Source organism: Triturus cristatus, chromosome 5_1 (assembly GCF_964204655.1).
Source record: "Triturus cristatus chromosome 5_1, aTriCri1.1, whole genome shotgun sequence".
NCBI classification, from domain to species: domain Eukaryota; kingdom Metazoa; phylum Chordata; class Amphibia; order Caudata; family Salamandridae; genus Triturus; species Triturus cristatus.
Genome location: NC_140587.1, coordinates 79284859 through 79311739, shown reverse-complemented (window position 1 = coordinate 79311739; position 26881 = coordinate 79284859). Strand labels below are relative to the sequence as shown.

The 26881-nt window shown below is 43.8% G+C and overlaps 1 protein-coding gene across 6 annotated transcripts in view; it reads left to right on the top strand.

Annotated features, from left to right (window-relative positions):
• The window catches only part of LOC146830241 (uncharacterized), a 649260-nt gene that overhangs the window by 155358 nt on the left and 467021 nt on the right, over window positions 1-26881 (top strand). For all 6 annotated transcript variants that reach the window (XM_085604449.1, XM_085604447.1, XM_085604446.1 and 3 more), the window contains exon 3: window positions 5548-6810. In XM_085604449.1, the coding sequence (XP_085460575.1) occupies window positions 5548-6810 (1263 nt within the window). The remainder of the gene's footprint in view (window positions 1-5547; window positions 6811-26881) is intronic.

The following is a 26881-nucleotide window of genomic DNA, read 5'->3' as shown; positions in this document are numbered from 1 at the left end:
GCCAAGTGCGGTGTGGTTCCCAGACCAGCAGGGGGCGCACCAGGGGGGATCTCGGCCTCCGGGCTTACCTCCGTCTCGGCGTCAGCAGGCGTCCGTCCTCACGACGTTGGGGGAACTCGGCCCCGACCTTGCGCACCTCCTCACACGGCTGCGACGGCAGCGACGGGGCCCCGGACTTCATCTGGGCCTCGCGACACAGCAGGGCACTCCTCCAGGCCTCCAGGCCGCGGCGGTGAGCGCGCTGGCTTCGTCGTCGCAGGGGGGGGGCTCAAATTAAGGATGGGGGTAAAGTGCTCAGCGGAGCACGCTGCCAGGGGTCCCAGACCAGGGCAGGGAGCGCGGGGGGCACAGCGCTAGTACCTGGTCGATCCCCGGTGACTTGGCAATCGGCTTAGTATTTTGTTCAATAGGGTAGCTTGGACACGCAGTCTCAGCTCTGGCATTCAAGGCTTACAGCTCGCTCTTGTCATGCAGTCTCAGTTCTTAAAGTTAGGTTTCAGTTCTCAGTTGACAGATGAAGTCTTTTGGCGCAGATGTATCTGGCGCCCTTATGGGGTTCTGTTACAGGGGTAGGGATGGAGAGGGCGACTAGGTCCTTCCTAGTCAGGTTGGCAGAGAGTCTCTGGGTCCTCCTACTACTGGGCAAGATCAGTGGGATTCACAGGGCACCTCACTCACTTAAGAGGCAGTACCTAAATCCTGTCACTCTCAGAGGCATAAGTCCCTGGCTAGGCCCTACCGCCTACACTCCTGGTGGATTCTTCCAGCTCTGCTTCACCCCAATGGCCAACTCCCCACACAAGTTTCCCTCCCACGCTTAAGTAGCCCTAGGTCAGGTGACCTCTAGCCAAGGCGGCAAAAGTAAAACCCCACCTCCCTTCTAGAAGGTTCCAGCTTCTTCCAGGAGCTTCCCCACTCTAACTATGGGACAAAAAGGCGGGCTGGTATCGCAACATTGTTGTGGGTCCCAGCCAGCTCCTGGCAGCTAGGGTGCTACTATGAAAAACGACCACCCTGCAGTAGCAGGGGTCGGTGGCAGCCATCTTGGGAGAAGGGAGCACCTGCACCTTAACACTGCAAAAACGAAAAAAATGAGGGAAAAAGGGCCAAGTCCAACAAAGGGCAGAAGGGGTCGGATGATCTCAGGTGGAAGGACGTCATGTCTCATCAGGGTAGGAAGGAACTGGCCTGCACTCGCAAAGGATGGGGGGGTCGCACTGGCATATAGCGCAATTTGGCAGTGCCAAAAGAGCTGGTCTGACAGGTCAGCGCGTGGGCTGTTTGTGGACCTGTTATTTGGTCTTGTGGATTGGTTTGTACTGTTGATTTCTTTAAAATTACCACAAACACTGACTGCATCAAGTACAAATACACAGTCTTGCATGCCTTGCCAAATATCTATATACATTGTCTTTTCAAGTGAAACACTGCCCTGCTGTCCAAATGTTGGCCACTTTTTCAGCTGTATGTTTTAGTGGTGTAGCCAGGATGTCATGGGCACTAATGCAAACAAGAAAGATTTGCCTCTGCCCTTCGCGCCAATGGCAGTATTTCAATACAGAGATGATTGGTGTGCAGTGGGCCCCTCATACATCTGGACCTAAAGTGTCACTGTATTTAATCAATTAATCAATCAGAGCATTTGTAAAGCGCACTACTTACCCGTGAGGGTCTCAAGGCGCTGGGGGGGAGGGATGCTGCTACTGCTCGAACAGCCAGGTCTTGAGGAGTCTTCTGAAGGTCAGCAGGTCCTGGGTCTGCCGAAGGAGAATGGGGAGGGTGTTCCAGATCTTGGTGGCGAGGTGTGAGAACGATCTGCCACTGGATTTAGTTCTTCGGATGCGGGGGACGGTGGCGAGGGCGAGGTCGGCGGAGCGGAGTTGGCGGTTGGGGGTGTAGAAGCTGAGTCGTCTGTTGAGGTATGCTGGTCCGGTGTTGTGGAGTGCCTTGTGTGCATGGGTGAGGAGATTGAAGGTGATCCTCTTGTTGACGGGGAGCCAGTGCAGGTCTCAGGTGGGGTGTGTTGTGGCTGCGGCGAGGGATGTCAAGGATCAGGTGTGCAGAGGTGTTCTGGATGCGCTGTAGTCGTTTCAGGAGTTTGGCTGAGGTTCCCGCATAGAGGGCGTTTCCGTAGTCCAACCTGCTGCTGACGAGGGCCTTGGTGACTGTTCTTGTTTCGGTGGGGATTCATCTGTACATCTTGCGGAGCATGCGGAGGGTGTTGGAGCAGGAGGACGAGACGACGTTGACCTTCTTTGTCATGGAGAGAGTAGAGTCGAGGATGAACCCAGGTTGCGTGTGTGGTCGGTGGGTGTTGGAGCTGTTCCCAGTGCCGTCGGCCACCAGGAGTTGTCCCAAGCTGAGGGGGTGGAGCCAAGGATGAGGACCTCCATCTTGTCCGAGTTTAGCTTCAGTCGGCTGTTCTTCATCCACTCGGCGATTGCTTTCATCCCTTTGTGGAGGTTGGTTTTGGCAGTGAGGGGGTCCTTGGTGAGGGAGAGGATCAGTTGGGTGTCGTCGGCGTAGGAGATGATGTTGAGGTCTAGCAGTCAGGCGATGTGGTCAAGTGGTGCCATGTAGATGTTGAACAGTGTCAGGCTGAGGGATGAGCCCTGGGGTACGCCGCAGATGATCTCAATGGCGTTGGACCGGAAGGGGGGAGGCGGACACTCTGGGTTCTGCCGGAGAGGAAGGAGGTGGTCCAGTCCAGAGCCTTGTCTCGGATCCCAGCGTCGTGGAGGCGTGTGTGTAGGGTGCGGTGGCAAACTGTGTCGGAGGCGGCTGACAGGTCTGGGAGGATGAGGGCCGCGGTTCTCCATTGTCCAGCAGGGCACTAATGTCATCGGTGGCGGCGATGAGGGCAGTTTCGGTGCTGTGGTTGCTTCGGAACCCGGGATGGGATGGGTCCAGGATGCTGTTCTCTTCGACGTAGCGGGTCAGTTGTCTGTTGACGGTCTTCTCGATGACCTTCGCCGGGAATGGGAGCAGGGAGATGGGCCGGAGTTCTTGAGGTCTTTGGGGTCAGCCTTGGGTTTTTTGAGTAAGGCGTTGATCTCGGCGTGCTTCCAGCTCTCTGGGAAGGTCGCTGTCTCGAAGGAGATGTTGATGGCTTTCCGGAGGTGGGGTGCGATGGTGGTGCTGGCTATGTTGAAGATGTGGTACGGGCATGGGTCTGACGGAGATCCGGAGTGGATAGTGTTCATGATTTTGATGGTGTCGTCGTCGTTTATGTTGGTCCAGGAGGGCAGGGGATTGGTGCGGATGGTGGTCGTGCGGACGGAGGTCTCAGTGGTTGTCAGGGTGGTCGTGACGTTGAAGCTGTCGTGGATGTCTGCGATCTTGCGATGGAAGAAGGAGGCAAGGGAGTCGCATAGGTCTTGCGAAGTTGGGATGTTGTTGGTGTTGGAGCTGGGGTTGGAGAGTTTCTTCACGATGTTGAAGAACTCTTTGCTGTTGTGTGCATTGTTGTCTAGGCGGTCTTTGAAGGAGGCCCGTTTGGCGGATCTGATGTGGTGATGGTGTCTGCGGGTGGCGTTCTTGTGGGCTGCGTAGCTGTCCGGTGTCTGTTCCCGGTGCCATTTCTTTTCTACCTTTCGGCAGGATTGCTTGGAGGCCTGGAGGTCCTCGGTGAACCAACTGGCTTTCTTGCTGGTGTGTCTATTGGAGGGTTTCTTGATCAGGGCGAGGGTGTTGGCGCACTTGTCGATCCACTGTCTGAGGTTGCGGGCAGCGGTGTCGGGGTCGGTGGTGTCCGTGGGTGGGCTCCGGGCGAGGGCGGTGGTTAGCTGGGCTTCGGTGACTTTGCTCCAGCAGCGGCGGGGGATCTGTTGGGTGCGGTGGTGAATGATGGGTTTCCGGAAGGTGAAGTGGATGCAGCGATCGTCTTAGACCAGCAATTTGATGGTACTCTGAATGTAGTTTGTGAGAATTATGTGATATTTGCAGACACATGTTTGTTTGTTGATTTTTTTTCAGGGCAGCTGAATTTGATTCTAATAGTCTGTTTAGCAATACGTGTTACTTGATTATTAACCCTAAATGTAGCATATCCACTGTGAGGGTTTACATGGCTGTCATAACTATTTTGGGTTCATTGAATTTAATGAAAATGGGAAAATATGCTGACCAAACGTTTATTATAATATAAACTGTGAGATAACATTATGCTCCCAAATTAAGAATAATGACTAGCTGCAAACGGCATGTTTAACACTATCTGATGGCTTACTTCTGATTTTTCCAGCTATAAGATAGTGTTATACTGAATAAGCAGCTACATCATTATCATATGAAATGTCTTTATTGATGTCATAACTACAGTTTCACAATTGCTTTAACCCCTTGTGTGCTTTGGACGGCCCTGGGCCATCCGACGTCACGGATTAAAACGCCTGCACAGCGAAAATTTGCGCAGCTCGAAAGGGGTTTAAAACCTTCTTGCTTTCTCAAATTTGCTTGAAAATGCACCATTTGCCCACTTTGTTTTCAAAATTTTGCCTGTGGAGAGCTCCCATGACCGCCCCCACCCCCACACTTATGGCAGTCGGGCTTGCTCGCTACTCTTGCTTGCCACAGGGCACTCTTCCCAAACTTTTCTGCCCACCACTTTCAAATGTTACCAGCCACCACTGTCGGCCATTAAAGAGGATATGCTTGGTGCATCACTCCAGGTCCAGGACAGGTCCAGGATTGGACTGTACACAAAAGGCTAACCTAGATGGTTGCACACACATTAGATTAGCGTGAGACTTAATCTGATTACGCCAAATTACACCTGTGTCTACTCCTCAGACTTTGGCACTGATGGACTTTTATTTACCGTAAAAGGTGGTTAAAGGAAACAAGATACGATACTACTTCAATACAGTTTACCTGGAAAGACCACAGACTCCTTCTTGAGATGAACATTTATTATAAAGCCAAAATAACAGAATATAAACGCATCTCAAAATCAACATATATAAGTATAGGAAAACCAATACAGAGCCGATTCTTCGAATAGAGGTAATGTGGCTTAAAAGGCATACAATGATTAATTCTAATAATAGAATACAACAGAGGAGTGACGCTGTGTCGATGTTCCTTTTCATCAGGGAAATAAAATCTAATCTTTCCCTACACTACCCTAAAAGAGAGCGTCTAATAGTGGGAAGCCATTAATGGTATATGTGGGGCGGAAGTCGCATGTTCTTGGGGCGTTGCTAAGAAAGTTCGGGTATACTGCGGTTGATGTTTTTTGTTTCCTGAGTTTCTGGTTGAGATATCCAAATGTGTTCTGTGTCAGTGTTTTGTAAGTGAGGAAAAGAGCTGAGAGCCTCAATGGGAAGCCATTTGACGGGTGACAGATAAGCGTTGATGTGGTCAGACCTCTATCACTTGATCAGATAACACTTTGTAGGCACCAATAGTGCTTTTTGACACTTTATTAAATATCAAAGTGAGGAAGTAAACACTTTTAAATATTGAAATGGATGGTTACTAAAGCAAGGTGCAATAATTCTACAGCCACACTAATTTCAACTGTTCTTTTTCTATTGCTTAATTCAGAATCGAGGATGTCACGTGAGGCTGTCTGCTGGAAAACTGTCATTCCTGAGGTCCATCAACTTGAGGGAACTGGTTCTGGAGATTTTTAGTGATCTGGGGTTTCCTATAGAGCTGAACCTTGGCTATGAGCTGTGCATTACTGGATCTACCCTGGAGCAGGCATTGGAAGCTGAACGGACCTTACAGAGATTACTGTGCCAGAAAAGTTACCCTATTGACGTCAATAGGTTTGGAGTGCACGAATGGCTGCTCCTCCAGTGCTGGGTCAGAGGCATATTCAAAGATTCAGGACAAAGGGTGTCAGGGGACATCTTCCAGAATGGGGATAGCGGGGTGTTCGAGATAGTCCTGGTGGGATTCAAGGAGACGTTTGCTCACACAGAGGCTAGGATCTTACATTTCATTCATGACCTAGAATGGATAAGTACGTCTGTTTCTGTGACCTCTCAAGGACTCATTCTGATGAAAGATTTGCAGGGATTCATTGACTTGTCTCCTTTTCAAGTCGAGATGGACTTGAGGTATGACCTAAGAGATCCAGCCATACAGCTCCATGGGCCCAGAAGAAGCCTCGCTAGAGCAAAAGACAATGTAATGGAATTTATCCACCTCAGATCTATGCCCACAGCATCTGTAAAGAGGAAAGCGAAGCTGGTCCTGTCTCTGCTGCGGCACGATGATGGGCATCTCGTTCATCGTGCAGACATGCTGATATATCCCCTGAAGAGCAGAAGAGGCCACTGTCCTACTGAGATTGCGATCCCTGCAGCGGAAAGCGTGGTGAGACCAATGATTTCTGTCTCCAGCCAAGTTAAGGTCTCTCCACTTGGAAAATTTCAGAGGATTGTCACCATGATGGCTTCACTTCATGGTTCCCCCACGTTACCAAATGCAAGGACAGAGGGAATCGGCTCATGCTTTAGAGAAGCTCTGTATGCCATTCTGGGCTATTCTGAGGAGCAGAAGTTCTCCTCCTTAGCTCTCCTCAGTCCGAAAATGAAAGACCATTTCATGTCCCAGGCTGACTATACCAGAAGTGTGGCTGATGTTCTGCAGCACTACTCCGAAGAAAACCCTTCCACGTCTCTGGTAGACATATTCTTCATGAGTGAGGAGGACGGTGTGATGGCTATGATCCGCTCACGATGCAAGGAGCACAGGGACCCTTTTGGGAGGCAGCAATTTGATTTATATCCAAAAATTGGAGTAAGAAACACAATGAAGATAGAAATAGAAGAATTGGAGCGGATTTCTCAGCAGAGGGTAGGTCGTTAATGTAGCTATGTGTCTCCTCACTGCAGCTATTTGGTAACATTTGGGGAAAGGTTAGAAAACATGTCCAATGTGCAAAATGGCTCTAGATGCAGCCTATTCATGGTTAGGAATTACTGATGCATGACCCTTATGCCTCGAAGGCGGAGGTCCTGAGTGTGCTGAGAAGGACTATGGTGCATTTCCTATCATGCCAAAAAATAAAAACACAACTTCTAGACCTGTCAGCCTTAGGGTGGTCTTTCCCTTACAATGTTTTGACTTCACCCTACTAAAGGGCCTATAGCACTTATGCCACCGCCTTAAGTAGCCCCTTAAAATGTGTCTCAGGCTTACCATTGCAGCCTGTTAGCAGTTTTAAACTGCCAATTTGACTTGGCATAATAACCCCTTTGTCAAGCCTTAAACTCTCTTTTAATGGCATTTAAGTCGCCCCTAAGGTAGAGCAGAGACAGCCCACAGGGCAGGGTGCATTGCAATTAAAAGGTTTGGCATGTACTTTTCAGTTTTACATGGTTATAAAAAATTCACAAATTTGTTTCTCAATACAGTGAGGCAGACCTCTCCCTTAAAATAATATTGGGTTACCTTATTACATTGAACCCCTTCGCTGCTAGGCCTTTCCCCTCCACCCCCCTGTGATAAGCCTTTTTTTTTTTTGCTATTTGGGGTAGTTCAAGCTTAGGCCCCTGTAACTTTTTGACCACATAATGTATCCATGCCAAATTTGTGTCCTTTTCCTCCAACGCTGTGGGGATTTTAAAGGTACCATGGGTTTGTTGATTCCCCTGAAGGAGACCCAGAAATTAGCCTAAATACAGCTAATATTTTGGGGGGAAAATGGGAAAAAAGGGCTGCAGATAGAAGTGTCAGTTTTTTCCCTGCAAATAGTATCAACACAGGGTTTTTGGTGCTGAACTCACCATCTTCCCAACTTTCAGGGACTGACAGACTTTTGTCAGAAAAACTAAATTTTTTACACAGTTTTGGCATTTTACTAGGACATAGCCTATATTTGCTACTTTTTGTGCTTTCTATCTCCTTCCAGTTAATAATCAAAATGGGTATGAAAGCAACGATGGATCCTCAACAACTATACATTTCTGAAAAGTAGACAACATTTTGAATTCCGCAAGGGGTCATTTGAGTGGATCCTTCAAGGTTTTCTTATAGAAACTAATAGTTGAAAATGGGAAAAATTGAAAATTAATTAAAAAAACAGCCATTTGTGCCAACGTTTTCACCTGTAACTTCTTCTAAGTATGACAGATCTTTTAAAGCAATATATTGTTACATTTTCTGGACTATTCTGATATATAGGACTTGTAGGTTCACCAAGAACCCGAGGAACCCAGAGCCAATAACTGAGCAGCGTCTTGCAATGTTTTTTATTTGTGTACCGGGTATATAGCAATTAATTTGGGAAATATCAACAGGGAAAAATCGGTATGAAAAAACCCTATGTATTTCTAAAATGGGAACAAAATATAGAGTTTAGAAACAGTAGAAATTTGCACATCTCCCAAATTTTGGGTACCCATACCAGCATGTGAATTATAGGACATTTTTCAAAGTGACTTCTTCTCTACACATTGTCTTACATTTGGAAGGCAGAAATGCATTGAAAGTCAATAGGTAATAACTGTTGCTCTACAATTCTGTGCTCCCCAAAGTCTCCTGATAAAATTGGTACCTCACTTGTGTGAGTAGGTGTAGTGCCCGCAACAGGAAACGGCCCGAAACGCAACGTGGACACACCACATTTTCACAATGAAAACTGACCCTTTTTTTCAAAGTGCCTAGCTGTGGATTTTGAACCCTAGCTGTGCCGGCACGTAGGGAAATCTAGCAAACCTTTACATTTTTTAAAACAAGACACCCAGGGGAATCCAGTATGGAGTGACTTGTCTGGCTCTCACCAGGTTCCCGTACCCAGAATCCCTCGCAAACCTAAAACGTTGTAAAAAAAACACATTTTCCTCACATTTCTGTGATGGAAAGTTCTGGAAACTGTGTGGATCCCCACAATTCCACCCATTCCGCATTCCCCAAAGTATTCCGAGAAAAATGATGCCTCACTTTTGTGGGTAGGCCTAGTGCCCGCGACAGGAAACGGCGCAAAACGCAACGTGGTGCACCGCATTTTCACAGTGAAAACGGACCCTTTTTTGCAAAGTGCCTAGCTGTAGATTTTGAACTCTAGCTTTGCCGGCACCTAGGGAAACCTAGAAAACCTATACATTTTTTAAAACTAGGCACCCATGAAAACACAGGATGGGGTGAATTGTCTGGCTCCCACCAGGTTCTGTTACCCAGAATCCCTTGCAAACGTTGTAAAAAAACACATTTTCCTCACATTTCTGTGATGGAAAGTTCTGGAATCTGCGTGGATCCACAAAATTTCACCAACCCGCATTCCCCAAAGTCTTCCAAGAAAAATGGTACCTCACTTGTGTGGGTAAGCCTAGTGCTCGCAACAGGAAACGGCCACAAACACAATGTGGCTACACCACATTTTCACAGTGAAAACTGACCCTTTTTTTGCAAAGTGCCTAGCTGTAGATTTTGAACCCTAGCTGTACCGGCACCTAGGGAAATCTAGCAAACTTATACATTTTTGAAAACTAAACACCCAGGGAAAACCAGTATGGGGTGACTTGTCTGGCTCTCACCAGGCTCTGGCACCCAGAATCCCTTGCAAACCTCAAATGTTGTAAAAATACACATTTTCCTCACATTTCTGTGATTGAAAGGTCTGGAAACTGCGTGGATCCCCAAAATTCCACCCACCCCGCATTCCCCAAAGTATTCCGAGAAAAATGATACCTCACTTTTGTGGATAGGCCTAGTGCCTGCGACAGGAAACGGCGTAAAACGCAACGAGGTGCACCACATTTTCACAGTGAAAACAGACCCTTTTTTTGCAAAGTGCCTAGCTGTAGATTTTGAACTCTAGCTCTGCCGTCACCTAGGGAAACCTAGAAAACCTATACATTTTTTTAAACTAGACACCCATGGAAACACAGGATATGGTGAATTGTCTGGGTCCCACCAGGTTCTGTTACCCAGAATCCCTTGCAAACCTCAAACATTGTAAAACAAAACACATTTTCCTCAAATTTCTGTGGTGGAAAGATCTGGAATCTGCGTGGATCCACAAAATTCGATCCACTCCGCATTTCCCAAAGTCTTCCGAGAAAAATGGTACCTCACTTGCGTGGGTAGGCCTAGTGCTCGCGACAGGGAACGGCCCAAAACGCAACTTGAACACACCACAATTACACAGTGAAAACTGACCCTTTTTTGAAAAGTGCCTAGCTGTAAATTTTGAACCCTAGCTCTATCAGCACCTAGGGAAACCTAGAAAACCTATACCTTTTTTAAAACTATACATGCAAGGGAATCCAGGATAGCCTGACTTTTATGCCTCTCACCAGGTTCTGGTACCCAGAATTCCTTGCAAACCTCAACCGTTGTGAAAAAAAAAAAAAGAAATCCTCACATTTCTGTGGCGGAAAGTTCTCGCATCAGTGTGGATCCCCAAAATTCCACCCATCCCGCATTCCCCAAAGTCTTCCGAGAAAAATGGTACCTCACGTTGGTGGGTAGGCCTAGTGCCCGCAACAGGAAAGGGCCCAAAATGCAACGTAGACAAACCGCAATTTCACAGGGAATACGGACTCTTTTTTTGCAAAGTGCCTAATTATAGATTTTGAACCCTAGCTCTGCCGACACCTAGAGAAATCTAGCAAACCTATACATTTTCGAAAACTAGACACCCAGGGGAATCCAGGATGGGGTGCCTTATGTGGGTCCCACCAGGATCTGTTACCCAGAATCCGTTGCAAACCTCAAACATTGTAAAACAAAACACATTTTCTTCAAATTTCTGTGGTGGAAAGTTCTGGAATCTGCGTGGATCCACAAAATTCCATCCACCTCGCATTTCCCAAAGTCTTCAGAGAAAAATGGTACCTCACTTGCGTGGGTAGGCCTAGTGCTCACGACAGGAAACGGCCCAAAATGCAACATGAACACACCACAATTACACAGTGAGAACTGACCCTTTTTTTGCAAAGTGCCTTGCTGTAGATTTTGAACCCTAGCTCTGCCAGCACCTAGGGAAACCTAGCAAACCTATACAAATGTTACAGCACATTTTTCATTTACATATTCAAATTGTATCAACTTTCAAAGCACAGTAAATAGTAGATGATGACCTTAAAGAACATCAGGTTACCCACCCAGTCATATGCACCCATAGACATTCTTTCAGAGAGCACTCTTGTCTTTTCAACAAAAAATGCTATGCGTATTAGGCTTTTTTTTTTTTTTTAAGACGGTTTCAACGTCATAACTTTACAGCATAAAAACTACATTCTGATATTCTTTTCTGTATTTTCAATAAATTGTCACTCACGTTGTCATGATAGAGATCAGGGTGTGTATATTATTCCCACTACCACGGATAGAGTAATCTCACAGTTACACGCACATACATTCATCATACGCTAGGGCCCATCTCACTAACATACGCTCAAATACTCTACCAGCAATAAACCTGTGGAAAGAAAACAAACTCCTAATCACCCTGTATCTATATCGAGGTCGATAAGACCTGGTTTTTGTGACTGTCCTTAAACACCATCTATACAACATATACAGCAATGATCAAATATAAACCCAATAATTGACAAGAAAGAATATCCAACACCATGTTTAAAATTATATTGCTTTATCTAAAATTAGTCAAAGTAAATCAATCAGAGTAAATCGTTTTCTCATAGTTACCTATTCTAGCTAAATGTCAGAACGGGTCAGGACAAGTCTCTCGGTAAAAGTCTCTCAAGACGAAGTCCTTTCAGCATCGATCCTCAGCAACGCAGATTCGGTACGCGGCAAAGGCAAATGGCAAGTGGCAAAAACCCTCTCTAGGCTAACATTTTTTATAGTGTCTAAGACAATAGAAAGATACATTGGAAATATAGAAAAAGTTGTAATGTCCGCCGGACCTGCTGAGCAGAGCGAGAAGGAAAGGATGTAACATCGCTACATTTGAAAATCTCCGCTCAGGAAAAGTTCACAAAATAAAGACTACGGAACAGGAACCAAGAAATAAATTGTATCTGGTTAGTTCTACTTCTCCTCGGCAATCGAACCATAGTTCACAGTCTTTCTCTAAGGCTCCTTTGTTTCCCAAGGCTGCCAAGGACACTTTCATTTTACTTGGAGATCTCCCAAAACTGCTGCTGTCCTCATGGAAAATTTTTCAAGCAAGCAAGCAAGGACCATGGTCAGTTAGCTTCAGGACCATTTCCAGCAGGGGTCTCCCTCGTCACAGTTTTCATAGTATAAATCACAGCCAGGCTCACAAATCGGCCATCTTTTCTTAGGCCACCATAGGCCACAATAGACCATCTTAATTAAAGAGACAAAACAAACGTTACTACAGCATAATGATTAAACAGTGTTAACCCCACTAATACCCTTATGTGTATGTATTTATCTAGCTCTTGCAACATAAAAAAAAACATTAATTCGAAAAGCGTTTTGTGCTCAAAAATAAACAGCACACAGCAACGTTTAAACATAAAAACACGCACGTTATAATTAATCAGCACGTTTATGCATACCCACGTGTAACTCTCTCTTTTGTTAAGACAAACGGATTGATTAATATAAACACACTTGCACAAGACAAATAATTAATTATTAATTAATAATAAATTAATACAACGAATAGACATGCCAGAGCTTCAAAAGCCCCTGAATTTTCAAACTGAAAACTCCGCTCCAGCAATCCCCCCTTTGGTGATTTTATCACCAAATAAACCCCAAAAAAAAATTAGTGAAAATTTAGTCCCATTTTAGGAGAAATCGGAAATGTCTTTTCCCCTTACACAACATTACACACCAGTCACTCTTTCATCATCCCTCTTTGTCTCTAAATAAACACTCTCCCTCAATTCCTCCAATTCAATTTCTTGCGGTTCTCTTTTCAACCTCTTGTTTTTCTTTACTTTATTCAATTTCTTTTTCCCTCCCCTGTTTTTACAACACACACACACTAATCTCAGTATCAATAAAGCAACAATTATACAAGTTAGAGGAAACCATATTCTACCTATAATAGTACTACCTATTTTTGCAATAAAATCCTTAACAGCTATCATCTTATTAGCTATTTTAGTCCACAAACTCTCAGCTTCAAGTGGTACTAATTCTTCATGCAAATCAGTAATATTTTTGATATAGACCTTCAGGTCTTTACTTTCGTCTGGAATGTAAGTGCAACAATGTTGAGCTTTCAGCATTCCACAGACTCCACCCTCCTTGGCCAATAGAATATCAAGGGCAAGTCGATTTTGCATAGACATGGCACGTACGGCACTTAATTCCGTATTCACCAAAAGAAACCCTCCTGCGGTATTTGTCGATAAGCGATCAACCACTGTCGACAGTTTCCGAATTCCATAAGCATTTAAAGAAATTCCCACTGCCGGAATCAAAACCCCAAAAATGTCACCCACAATTTCAGACCAAGTTTCTCTCTTAAAACGCATTAGTAAGTTAATATGTTCTACATCTCTTATCTTATCTATATGAAAAATCTTCGGAAAAACCAGGCCCACATAACACGTGCCATACCAATGGTCAGGCAACTTGTAATAAGCCTTGTTTCCACAAACATAGTATACTCCTGGAAAAATTGTATCTTCTCCACCTCTGAAACCCCAACCTGTTGCAATGAAGTATGTATCATGGCATTCACTAGTCCCGACAAAATACGTATCATATTGGGATTTCCTTCTCGTAATGCAAAGTTTACCCTTCTGCGGTGCATCTAGAGCTAAAGTTGGACTAGCCCCATTTCTCAACTCTTTTCCCATCTCAATGTCCCAAATTGTCTCACTCACTTTATATTTTCCCGCTTTCTCATGCATGTTCAATCTCCTTTCCTCTACCATATCCAGGAAAGCTTTCTCTTCTCCTTTCAAACTGCAAGTTAAATTATTCTTAAAAATGTAATTTAATGTTAATCCTTTTTCTTCAATAAAAATCTCACCAAAAGTGTTAGCTTCTTTAGCCGGATTCAGCTCTTTGTTCATTGGCAAGTGCCCAAAAATACTATCTCTGTTAGACATCTTATAATCTACTTTCCCTAACAAATAAAAAACACTACTTAAAATACTACAAGAAATACCATATGTAGCTGGTAAATGGTGATAAGTAACACCCTCTGAAACGGATGCAGGTAATTGCATAAAAACGTAGCAATCCCTCACTTCTATTGTTTTCACATATTCGTATAACAATTTTGAAAAAACATTATTAGAAAAATTATTAATTGACCTATCTTTGTGTATGTAAGTATCACTCATTCTAATCGGAACTACTTTTTGTGAATTCTTCTCTATATTTGTCACATTTTCTGTATGCATCTCAAATTCAACCTTAAAAGTAACTAACAAAATTAAAACACCCCATAGAAGCATTAATAATCCAGTACAGCAGCAGCACATCCTACACCACCTTTTAAAGAAGGCACATCTATTTTTATTATTCTCTATGTTAGCCATTTTACTATTTTGCTTTAACCTCTACTCCTCCACTACTGAAATTGGAACTTTCAAATTCTTCAACGTTTGTTTCAAACTCTTCTCCAGTTTCTCCAAAAGATCTTTTCGTTCACTCAATCCAAGTGAATCCTTCTTTTATTCAGTTTGGATACTTGTCATTTTTCACTCCAATTTCTTCAACATCAAATTGTATTAGATCTCCAATATCACAATCCTCAGTATCTGACTCTTCTCCAATGTCAGTCAAGAGTACTTTCAGGATTTCACCAGTATCTTCCTCAACCACTTCTCTCAAGATCTCTTCCGGATTATCTCGAGTCACTGTTTCTTCTTTTCCTCCTTCAGACAGTGCCACATAAGACCATTCCGGTGATCTGTACTTTTGGTTGGGTCTTCTTACTCTTTTTATTTCTACTGGTTCTTTTGATTCCTTTGATTCTTCTCCTTCAGCTTTTGAACTTTGACTCGATACTTCATTCACTTGTTCAGCTTTCGATGTATTTGCTCTTATTATTCTGTATCTCAGCCTCTTAACTCTGTTGTTAGGCCATCGATCTCCTTTCACAACCTTTTTCGGCCTTATTTCTTTATCACTCCTTTCTCCAATCCAAGTTCTCTTTCTCAGAACTCGACCTTCTATTTGTTCATTCTCATCATCCAATTCTGTCTCAAGTGCCTTCTGTTTTCGTTTTATAGCAGTTTTCTTTTGCTCCACAGATTTCTTCACCACTATTTGAGACTTCCCTACTCCTGTCCCTCCTCGGGTCTCCGACACGCAATCTTCTTGCTGTCTACTTGTCCCTTCACCTAGCTCCTCATGAATGTTCCCTACACCTCCTCGGGGGTCTTCCGCAATCTGTCCCTCTCTATCTTCTTCTGACCCTGCTTCTTCAAGTATAATCTCAAGTGGTTCTTCAATCTCCTCCTCTTCTGATTCAGGAGTAATCTCTGTGTGATTTCTCTTTTCTTTTCTTTTTCCTTCACTGCTGTTTGAAACTTCAGGCTCTCTTACAGAATCCGATCTTTTCTCTGATACTCGCAGTGATTCTCTTGAAGCTCTTTCTGCTTCTTTTCTCACTGATTCTGTATCTTCATCATCGCTGGAATCTGACTCTTCAAAATACTCTTTACCAGTCCCTTCTTTTGGGTTTGGAACTCTCAGAGTATGACTTGCATGTACCCAGTGTTTCACTCCAGCACACTTTACTGCAGTCGTCGTAGTCAGAATAACTTGTCTTGGCCTTCCCCACCTTGGAATCAAGCAATTTCTTCTTCTGTGTACCTTAATCCTCACCCAGTCTCCTGGACTCAGATCATGGGCTTGCTTCTTCTCAAGTGTGGTAGCTTCTTCTCCAACCTGGTGAAACATAGAATGAACTGCGTCAGCCAGGCCTTTACAGTAATCCAAAATCATGTCATCAGTTATTGTCACCAATTTATTGACAGGCACGAATGCATGGCGCATTGCACGTCCCATGATTATCTCGTGCGGACTCAAACCAGTAGTTCTATCTGGAGTAGATCTCATAGTCATCAGAACTAGAGGTAAAACGTCTGGCCATTTCATGCCAGTGGCTAAGCACATTTTTCCAATCCTATTCTTGATTGTGCCATTAATCTGCTCAACCACACCAGAAGCCTCTGGTCGGTATGCACAATGTAGCTTCTGCTGTATTTTCAATGCTTCACAAATTAAACCCATAAGCTCATTTTGAAAGTGTCCACCTCTATCAGACTCAACTGTTACTGGAAACCCGTACCTAGGAATCAACTCCCTTAACAGTAACTTTGCCACTGTTAATCCATCATTTCTTCTAGTCTGGTAAGCTTCCACCCACCTTGAAAACAAACAGACCACCACTAGAACATATCTTAGTCTGTTTACTTGGGGCATTTCAATGAAATCAATCTGCATTCTTGTAAAAGGACCTCCTTCTCTGCCTATTGTCCCCAGACTCACCACTGTCTTTTTCCCAGTGTTAAATTGCTGACAAACTAAACACCTCTGACAGATGCTTTCTGCAATTGTCCTGAACTTTGCATTGTACCAGGTTTGCTTGAACGACCTGATCATCGCATCCCTCCCCAAATGTCCCTGGCCATGATACATTCTTGCCATTGACGACAAAATGGAGTTCGGCATTACTGGTCTGCCATCTCTGTAGACCCAAACATGGTCTGTTTCTCTTGGAGCACATCCTGCTTTAATCCAATCTTTTTTCTCTTCCTCTCCTGCCTCATCTTGCAACTGTTTCACTTCATCCCATGTCTCTAAGACATTAGTAAACATCACAGAGAGTAAAGACATTTCCTTCTCTCGGTCCCGATTGATGGACTGATTTGTCTTGGCACAGTATTGCGCAACATCGTTCGCATAACGGTTTCCAACCGTTATAAAATCCTCCCCTTGTCCATGGGCAGCACATTTTACAACTGCTAATTCCTTAGGCAGCTGTATCGCCTCAAGCAATTTACCAATCATCTCAGCATTCTTTATCGGAGTTCCACCCGATGTCAAGAAACCTCTTTGTAGCCAAAGCTGGCCAAAGTCATGCACCACTCCAAATCCATACTGACTATCAGTCATTACAGTTGTCCTCAAATCTTTCCCAATTTCGCAAGCTTTTGTCAATGCCACCAATTCAGCATCTTGCGCAGATTTCACTCCTTTCAACGGTGATGCTTCCATAACCTCTGAAACTTTGCATACCGCATATGCTGCACATAGCACACCATTATCATTTCTCAGGCATGATCCATCCACAAACAGCACATGATCACTCTCATCCAAGGGTAGATCCCTTATGTCTGGTCTTGGTTTTGTACAGTAATCCAACACATCCAAACAATCATGATCATCTTCCATCTTCACACCCACGTTTTCAATATCTGGCAAGAGTGTCGCCGGATTCACATTTACACATCTCTCAAGAGTCACATTTGATGCTCCCAGAATCACTTTTTCATATTTAGTCAAACGACTATGTGACATGTACTGAGTTCTGCTTCTTGTCAAAAGAATTGCCACATTGTGAGGTACGAATACCCTTACAGGATATCCCATTATGATTCCTTCACTCTGTTCCAGGCTTCTGCATGTTGCAGCCACAGATTTCAGACAACCTGGTAAACCCACAGCTACAGGGTCAAGTGTCGATGAGAAGTACGCAATAGGCCTTCTCAGTAATCCATGCTTCTGAATTAACACTGAAAGTGCACATCCATTCCTCTCACTGCAGTACAATTCAAATTCTTTCTCATAGTCAGGCATACCCAAAGCTGTAGCTTCACACATTCTATTTTTGAGCTCTTCAAATGCTGCCATTTGTTCTTGATCTAGATTCAATGGATCTGTCATCTCACTTTTTGTCAGTTTAATCAATGGCTTTGCTATCAGCGAAAAATTAACTATCCACTGACGACAATAACCCACCATACCCAGGAACATTCTCACTTCTCTCTGGGTTTTTGGAGCTTTCATTTCTCTGATTATTCTGATCCTGTCATTGGTCACTTTTCTCAGACCTTTTTCAATATTGTGTCCAAGATAATGCACCTCTTTCTTGCAAAATTGCAATTTGGCTGGAGATACCTTTAACCCTCCATCTGCCAGATGATTCAGTAAAGCTATGGTATCCACTTCACAAGCTTCACGTGTCTTTGATGCCACCAGTAGGTCATCAATGCATTGCACTAGCACTGAACTCTCGGGCATGATCAAACTTTCCAACGATTTTTTCAATAACTGATTGAATATCGAAGGACTCTCCGTATACCCCTGTGGGATACGACACCATGCTAAAATACGCTGGCCAAACCTAAATGCAAAAATCGGCTGGCTATCATGATGCAATGGAATTGAAAAGAACGCATGACACAAATCAATCACTGTATACCACTCAGCATCATGTGGAATTTGATACAGGATCACTGATGGATTTGGCACAATAGGACAACATGCCTCCACAATTTCATTAACTTTTCTCAAATCCCGCACGATCCTAAATTTCCCATTAGGCTTTTTTAGTCCCATTATCGGTGAATTACACGGACTACTTAGTAGTTCTCTCAGGACTCCTTGCTGAATCATTTTCTCAATTATAGGAGTTATCCCTTCAATTATTTCTGGTGTCATTTTGTACTGAGGAATGTTAGGATATGTGATTCCCTCTTTCACTGCAATTTTCACTGGATCTACATTATTCATCAATCCCACATCCTCTCCAGTAAAATCCCAAACTGCCCTTTTCACTGTGTCTCTTAGCTCTCGAGGCAAATCCTCCGGATCAAACACAGCAAATGTACCAATTAACTCACTTTCTCTATTCTCTAGAGTCACTCGGTACAAAACATCTTCAGCTGGTGTCTCAAAAGCTATTCCATCTGGTGTACAAAAAATTGTACAGTTCATTTTACATAACAAGTCCCTACCTAACAAGTTCACTGGACTCGTGTCACAGACGATAAATCTGTGCATGTCTGAAAATTTCCCTATCTGTACTCTTACTGGTTCAGTAAGACGTGTTCTGATTTGTGTATTGGCTACACCAACTACTTGGATTGCTTCATCCGAGAGAGGAAGATTTCTAACATCTGTTGACCTGACAGTTGATCTTGTCGCACCTGTGTCTACCAAAAAAGTAACACTCTCCTCATTTATTTTCCCATCCACAAATGGTCCTGCCTGGTCTATTTCTAGAGTTGCACCAAGTATGCACTCTTCCTCCTCTCTTCGGCACCGTCAATAATCACCCTCAGACTCACTCCCTTCACTCTTTAACAAGTACTGTTGTACTTTGTTAGAACGTCTTGGTTTGTTTACCTGCTCATCATTGTAGAATCCTGATTCCTGATTATACTTTTGTAACCCTCTATTCTGCGGCAAGGGCGGTTTTGGCTCTTGACTCTGCTGTCTCACAACTTTCTGTTGTTGCTGATGTTGATTATTTCCTTCGTTCTGCACCTGTTGATTTAAGGATTTGTTTTCATTATTCACTAATGGTGGATTAGGACATTCCGACCTCCAATGCCCCAATTGGCCACAGTTGTGACAAGGGAACTTTTTCTTCGCTTCCTCCAGACTTCCTTTTCCTTTTCCTGCAAATCTAGGTCTATTCCCTGCATTGTTTCCTGGATTATTCGCTTGTTCCACTAACTGTGCTTCCTGTCTTTCCGCAACTTTCACTTGTGCCCACATTGCTTTCTCTTTCAGCTTTCTTTGTTTTGCTTCAATTTCATCACTGAAATATTTTGCATGCCTTAGGATCTCATCTACTTTCTTACTCTGCCAATCCACTGTGTGCTCACGAATTCTCTCACCAATTTCAGGTCTAAGGCCATATACAAATCTGTATACAAAATGACTCAAATCTTTGTCACCCAGGTGTTCATCTCCACTGAATTGTTTAAATGCCAGTATCAGCCTCTCGTAAAAAGCATGAACTGATTCTTTTGCTTCCTGTTGTGTTCGATCTATTTTAACCCAGTCTGTCTCTTTTGCAGGAACTTTACTCTTCAGGTATACCATCACCTGATCATATTTTCTCATTACCTCTGGATCTGGTGCCCCTGTTCTTGGATCTCTTGGATATTCCTCAGTAGGCCAACTCACAACTATTTTACACTCAGTCCACAAGTCTGCTGGAACAATTATATCAAACAGACTATTCAGGTCAACCCACAGCACTTTTGACAATTTCACAAACCTATCTACCTGCCTATACCACTCGACGGGCTTTTCTCTCAATCGAGGGAAATCATTCGTAAATAATAAAATATCCTGTCTCGTCCATGGAACATGTACATATCCTCCTCCAGGTATTTCTCTCATAGGATAATTATCCACTGGTTTCTCTTTTTCTCTCACTGGAAATGCTGAATAAGTTGTTCTATCCTCAGATTCCTCTCTTTTCTTATACCACCTATCCTTCCACTTTTCTACATCACCCCATCTTCGCAATAATGCCACCATTTCCTTAATCTGTCCTGTTCTACCAGTAGCATTCAAATTTTCTATGTCCTTCTCTGTAAAATCCATCCTGTACGTTTTTTGTAAAGCCTTCACTTTATCAATGTCAACTCCCTGTTCATTTGCTATTGCTCTTAGCCTGTCATGTGTATTCCTTGCTCTCCAGGTGATGTTTTTGCACATGAACATTAGCTCACCATCATGATGACTCTTCAGGATTTCTGTTGGAACTGTTCCTGTAACAAGCTCTTCTAATTCTACGCGCAACTTAACTACATCAATTGCTTGTGAGTCTTTATCCTTTTTCTGAAGAACCTTCATCCAATCATTCAAATCATCAACTGTTATTTCAGCAGTTTTTCTCACTGGAACCACTCTCTTTTGCGGTTCTAAAATCGGCATCCCTGAACAACTAGGTTCACTAGCATCCAGTATTTCACTACATATGTCATGTCTGGATCGTCTCAGGTCACTTCTTTCTGTTCTTTTATTCGAATCTCCTGAAGGACCAACTGAATTTGTCAAATTATTCCCAACATATGGAACCACCAGTCCATTTTCACCTGTCCTCTGTTTATCAAACACAGGAATAACCGGACCTATAGTTACAGGCACCGTAACAGCTTCCAGATTCTTCGTTAACTCCCTAATTTTCTCAGTCAGCTCTGTTGTAGTTCTAGCTAATTGTCTGGCATTTTCATCACTACCTCGATTCTCTCTCTCCCTGAAAGAATTACTACCTCTAGATTCAGGTGTCACTTTTTCTGTCTCATTAGTACAAACTGTATCCCTTATCGGAGAAACGACTGGTGTACTCTCATCTGGTTCTGGTCTATATGGAGGTGGTCTCTTGTAAATCATGTCATTCAAGACCTCATCTTCATACTCTCCATATCTTCTCATTTCTGACTCAGGAACCCTTTCTGCTCCTCCTTCAACTGTTCTCATCGGATATAATCCCTCTGACATACTAGCATCTCGCCACCTTTTCATTCGATCATGATGAGTCTCACGATCATGTCTCCTCCCAAACATATACCTATAGTACCCTCCAGACCTCTGTTTTTCTCGCTCATGAACTTCTTCTTCCCATTCCACTAAAGCCTCAAACTGTGTAGGTCTTGGTTTCGGGTCTAGACATAACATCTTTTCCCGTAGATTTCTCAACACGGCCAGATTAAATGAACCATGTTCTGGAAATGCTAGAACACCATCTTCTTTCGTATACCTAACCCAATTCTCCAACCATATACAGGTATGAAACCCATATCTTGCAGCCATGAAGGATGCAGGTGTTTTCGTTGGAGGTAGCAACTCACCCTCTCTTGTCTTAACATCTTTATCCTTGCTAAACCACTTTTTAATTTTTCCAGAGAACGTTTTCTTCTTTTTCTCTTCTTGGTAATACATTTTAGCGCTTACCAAAACTCTCTACTCTTTTCCGTATTATAAATATACAATACGAATTTTCAACCAATAACAGCGCGACTCACACTAACGCACCAATCCTGGAGCGTCTACGTCACTAAATAGCTCTTCCAATCCTTGCGCGACTCACACTAACGCACCAATCCTAGCGCGAACCCTATTCTGATCCACTATCCAATCAGAGCGCGGTCTTTCTGACGTCAACAGTCGCTGCAGTCGCTTGTCTCCTGTCTTCTGTCACTCGTCTACCCCTCCTTTACAAAATCTCTCAGTAGACTTCGTATCAAAATTTCTACAAAATCTATTAGTTACAACATAAAAACATCTCCATTGTCTGCTTCGCTAACCACAGAATAGTAAAAAGAGTCTATTTCTCAAGAAGTAACAAACTTTCATACATCTCCTAACTGTTTCCTCTAGGACTTGTCCAAAGAGTCTTACAGTCAATAAATGTATATGCATCCACGCACATTCATACAAGAAAAATATAGTACATACACACAGAATCCTGCTTCCCGAGAACAGCGTACAATCTGTCCCACTACAGAATTATAACATACATCAACTAAGCAACTTTCCCCTGCCCAGTTCTAGTTCTTCAAACAAGCTCAGAGAATACCTATTACTCCTCCCGCGATAAGCTTTAACGGAAATCCTTACGGATCCCTGGGACTTAAGACCAGAGTTTCACAGATAACCTTCACTATCATACACACTCCTTATATACCAGAAATATATTCTAATAGTAACATACAATAATGTCACTGATTCCGAACCCAGACAATGTGACGCGCAACTTCAATTGTCACACGTTATTCCTTACAATTCCGTCTTTCCCGAGAGCAGCATATACTTCCCTCTGCTCTACTACGAAACTGCTACCAGCTTCCAAGTTCCAGAAGCACTACATATAACTCAACATCACAACTCCAACATATAGTATTAGTACATATACCAACATCAACCAATAATCAATAATCAATAAGCTAATGTACAAGCAATCTTATCAGATCAAGACAATCATCAAAAACCATCCTACTCTGCTACCAGGAAATTGATAGAGATCAGGGTGTGTATATTATTCCCACTACCACGGATAGAGTAATCTCACAGTTACACGCACATACATTCATCATACGCTAGGGCCCATCTCACTAACATACGCTCAAATACTCTACCAGCAATAAACCTGTGGAAAGAAAACTCCTAATCACCCTGCATCTATATCGAGGTCGATAAGACCTGGTTTTTGTGACTGTCCTTAAACACCATCTATACAACATATACAGCAATGATCAAATATAAACCCAATAATTGACAAGAAAGAATATCCAACACCATGTTTAAAATTATATTGCTTTATCTAAAATTAGTCAAAGTAAATCAATCAGAGTAAATCGTTTTCTCATAGTTACCTATTCTAGCTAAATGTCAGAACGGGTCAGGACAAGTCTCTCGGTAAAAGTCTCTCAAGACGAAGTCCTTTCAGCATCGATCCTCAGCAACGCAGATTCGGTACGCGGCAAAGGCAAATGGCAAGTGGCAAAAACCCTCTCTAGGCTAACATTTTTTATAGTGCCTAAGACAATAGAAAGATACATTGGAAATATAGAAAAAGTTGTAATGTCCGCCGGACCTGCTGAGCAGAGCGAGAAGGAAAGGATGTAACATCGCTACATTTGAAAATCTCCGCTCAGGAAAAGTTCACAAAATAAAGACTACGGAACAGGAACCAAGAAATAAATTGTATCTGGTTAGTTCTACTTCTCCTCGGCAATCGAACCATAGTTCACAGTCTTTCTCTAAGGCTCCTTTGTTTCCCAAGGCTGCCAAGGACACTTTCATTTTACTTGGAGATCTCCCAAAACTGCTGCTGTCCTCATGGAAAATTTTTCAAGCAAGCAAGCAAGGACCATGGTCAGTTAGCTTCAGGACCATTTCCAGCAGGGGTCTCCCTCGTCACAGTTTTCATAGTATAAATCACAGCCAGGCTCACAAATCGGCCATCTTTTCTTAGGCCACCATAGGCCACAATAGACCATCTTAATTAAAGAGACAAAACAAACGTTACTACAGCATAATGATTAAACAGTGTTAACCCCACTAATACCCTTATGTGTATGTATTTATCTAGCTCTTGCAACATAAAAAAAAACATTAATTCGAAAAGCGTTTTGTGCTCAAAAATAAACAGCACACAGCAACGTTTAAACATAAAAACACGCACGTTATAATTAATCAGCACGTTTATGCATACCCACGTGTAACTCTCTCTTTTGTTAAGACAAACGGATTGATTAATATAAACACACTTGCACAAGACAAATAATTAATTATTAATTATTAATAAATTAATACAACGAATAGACATGCCAGAGCTTCAAAAGCCCCTGAATTTTCAAACTGAAAACTCCGCTCCAGCAGTCACACATTAAGCACTGAGATGTGATGCCACACAGGCCACCGAGGCCAGAAGCTGGGGAAACGTCACTCATAAGCACCTGGGCACTGAGGGCAGAAACTGTGGAAATGTCACACATAAGCATCTGATAACTAGCACCAAGGGCACAGAGGCCAGAAACTATGGAAACATCACACCCATGCAGTGTAACTCTTAATAATGATTACAATTATTCCTCTGAATTTAAGCAGTTTGTGCAAGATCAGTTGTTCTGGGTACACGTGTTCTGAATAGTGATGAGGCTCCCTGCCCCCTCTGCCCCAACCCCCAGGCGGATCCGCCAATAGGTCTGAACACTCATGAAAAACAAATGAAGACGTCTGCATAATACATTCAATGACAAAAAATATTGGATAGAAACGCTGGGAGCATCAACCAGCACTGACTGCGGCAATAGGTCTGGCTATGTTTTTACGTGGGGAGGAGAGAGAGGGGGGAAGGAAGGGAGAGAGAGAGAGAGGGAGACAGAAGAAGAGAAAGGGAGAAGAAGAGGGAGAAATAGAGGAAGAATGAGAGATAGAGGAAGGAGAGGAATGAGAGAAAGATGGGGAGAGGGATGGAAAGAGTGAGGGGGAGCAATAGAGAGAAGGACGAGAGAGAGAGAGAGAGAGGGAGAGAGAGAGAGAGGGAGAGAGAGAGGGGGTGAGAAATACAGGGCTAGAAAAGAGAGAGAGGGAGGATAGAGAGAAAAGGATAGAGAGAAAGGGATAGAGAGTGAGAGAGGAACCGAGAGAGATATGGGGATAGAGATGGGGATAAAGGGAGGGAGAGAGAGGGGGAGAGTGAGAGAGCAAGAGAGGGATAGGTATAGAGAGAGATTGAGAAGGATAAATAGAGAGCGCGTAAGGGAGTGAGAGAGAGAGGCATAGAAAAATAGAGAGAGAGGGATAGAGCGAGGGATAGAGCGAGGGGGAGAGAGAGGAGAGAGGGAGGGAGGGAGCAAGAGAAAGGGAGAGAGAGGGGCGAGAGAAAGAAAGACTGGGAGGGAGGGAGAAGGAGGGCGAAAGAGAGGGGGCGCGAGAAAGAAAGAGACCGAAAGAGAGTGGGAGAGTGAGAGAGGGATAGAGAAAGAGAGAGGGAAACAGAGAGAGAGGGGGGAAAGATGGAAGGAGAGGGTGAGAGAGGGGAGAAAGGGGAGAGAGGAGGGAAAGGAGAGAGAAGGATAGAGAGAGAGGAGGGAGAGAGAGAGAAGGAGAGAGAGGGAGGAGAGAGAAGGGGAGAGAGAGAGAGAGATTTCCATCATTTTACTACAGAACATACCACTAATTTAGTTATAGTTTTACCCTCACTACACCAAAGCGCCATTGTTGTTCCACATAATGCAATATTCTTTCACTACAGAATAAGGGAATAGTTGAACTAGATAATATAGATCTTATTGTATTATAACAAAACCGGAATCAACGTACTGAATAACATGTCATTACGGTACGGCAGTATATGCCCATTAATGTAGTACAGAATTTCCCCTTGACTGTACTTCCGAATGGAGACATCTTTGCACCGAATATAGCTCCTGGATCCCTGGCACTGAGGGATAGCTGGGCAGCCGAGCTCAGCAGAAAACTGGGCTCAATCAGATGCCAGCCTACAGACTCCATGGTGTCCCGATGTGTGAGCATCCTACTGTGCGCTCCTTTTTTTGGGTCTCACCAACGCAGTGCCCATGCACTGCATAGGAGACGTTTAGCTGTCGTGCAGCTCTTTTTCCAAGCACATACTCGTGCTTGTGGCGGCATACGCCTTGCAGGAGTGCGCAGCGGCGTGCCACAAGCATGAGTATGTGCTTGGAAAAAGAGCAGACAGCTCTCTCCAGCGCGCGCGCACCACTCGCGGGTGCCCCCCTCCGCCTCTCTCTCCCGCTGCAGCGCAAGGTTTTTACACTCCAATTTTGTCCACTCCAGTGGCGACCTTGGCTAACACCTGGCTCGAAATTTGGACAGCTTGATTTTCGCTTTTTGTTTCACTCTGTGCCTTCTCTGTCTCTGACCCTTTTGTCCTTGCCTTTTTCTGGTTTCTCCCTCTGACCCAAATCGATATTCTAACCGCTTATTTCTCTATCTTTCATTTCGTAACCCTTCCCTCTTGATGCACTTCTTTGTATTTTCTCTTGTGCTCTGCCCCGCGTTCACATTTCTCTCTTCTCCTCTTTCTCTGACCCTCCCTCTCTTCCCTGTCCTTTCACACCCGCTGGGGCCTCATTTGCTGCCTAATCTCCTATTTCAATGGGTGCTGCAGGATGCAATAGTCATGGAAAGAGGAAAAAAGTTGGAGTAATAAAAATATTTCTCCTCGGTACGCCTCTTCTAGGGTGGCGTATGGTTTGGCACTGCCCCAGGTTTACATGATCAAGCAAATCCGGGGCGGCGGCACAATCCATGGGTGCTGCGTGGGAAAACCAACTGCAACGCCCGTGGAACGGCTCTTTGATGCAGAATAGGGCAAGGCAGCGACACGCCCTGCTTTTTCTTACTCAAAATCTATGAGGCAGGGTGGCTTTGCATTGCCTCATAGATATGATTTTATGATTTGTGCCACGGGACTGTCAAAAAAAGGGTCTTTTAAAAAACCCTATTGACTTGGCTTGAACTTCCTCTCAAGGCAAATAGTATCGGCATCCCCAAA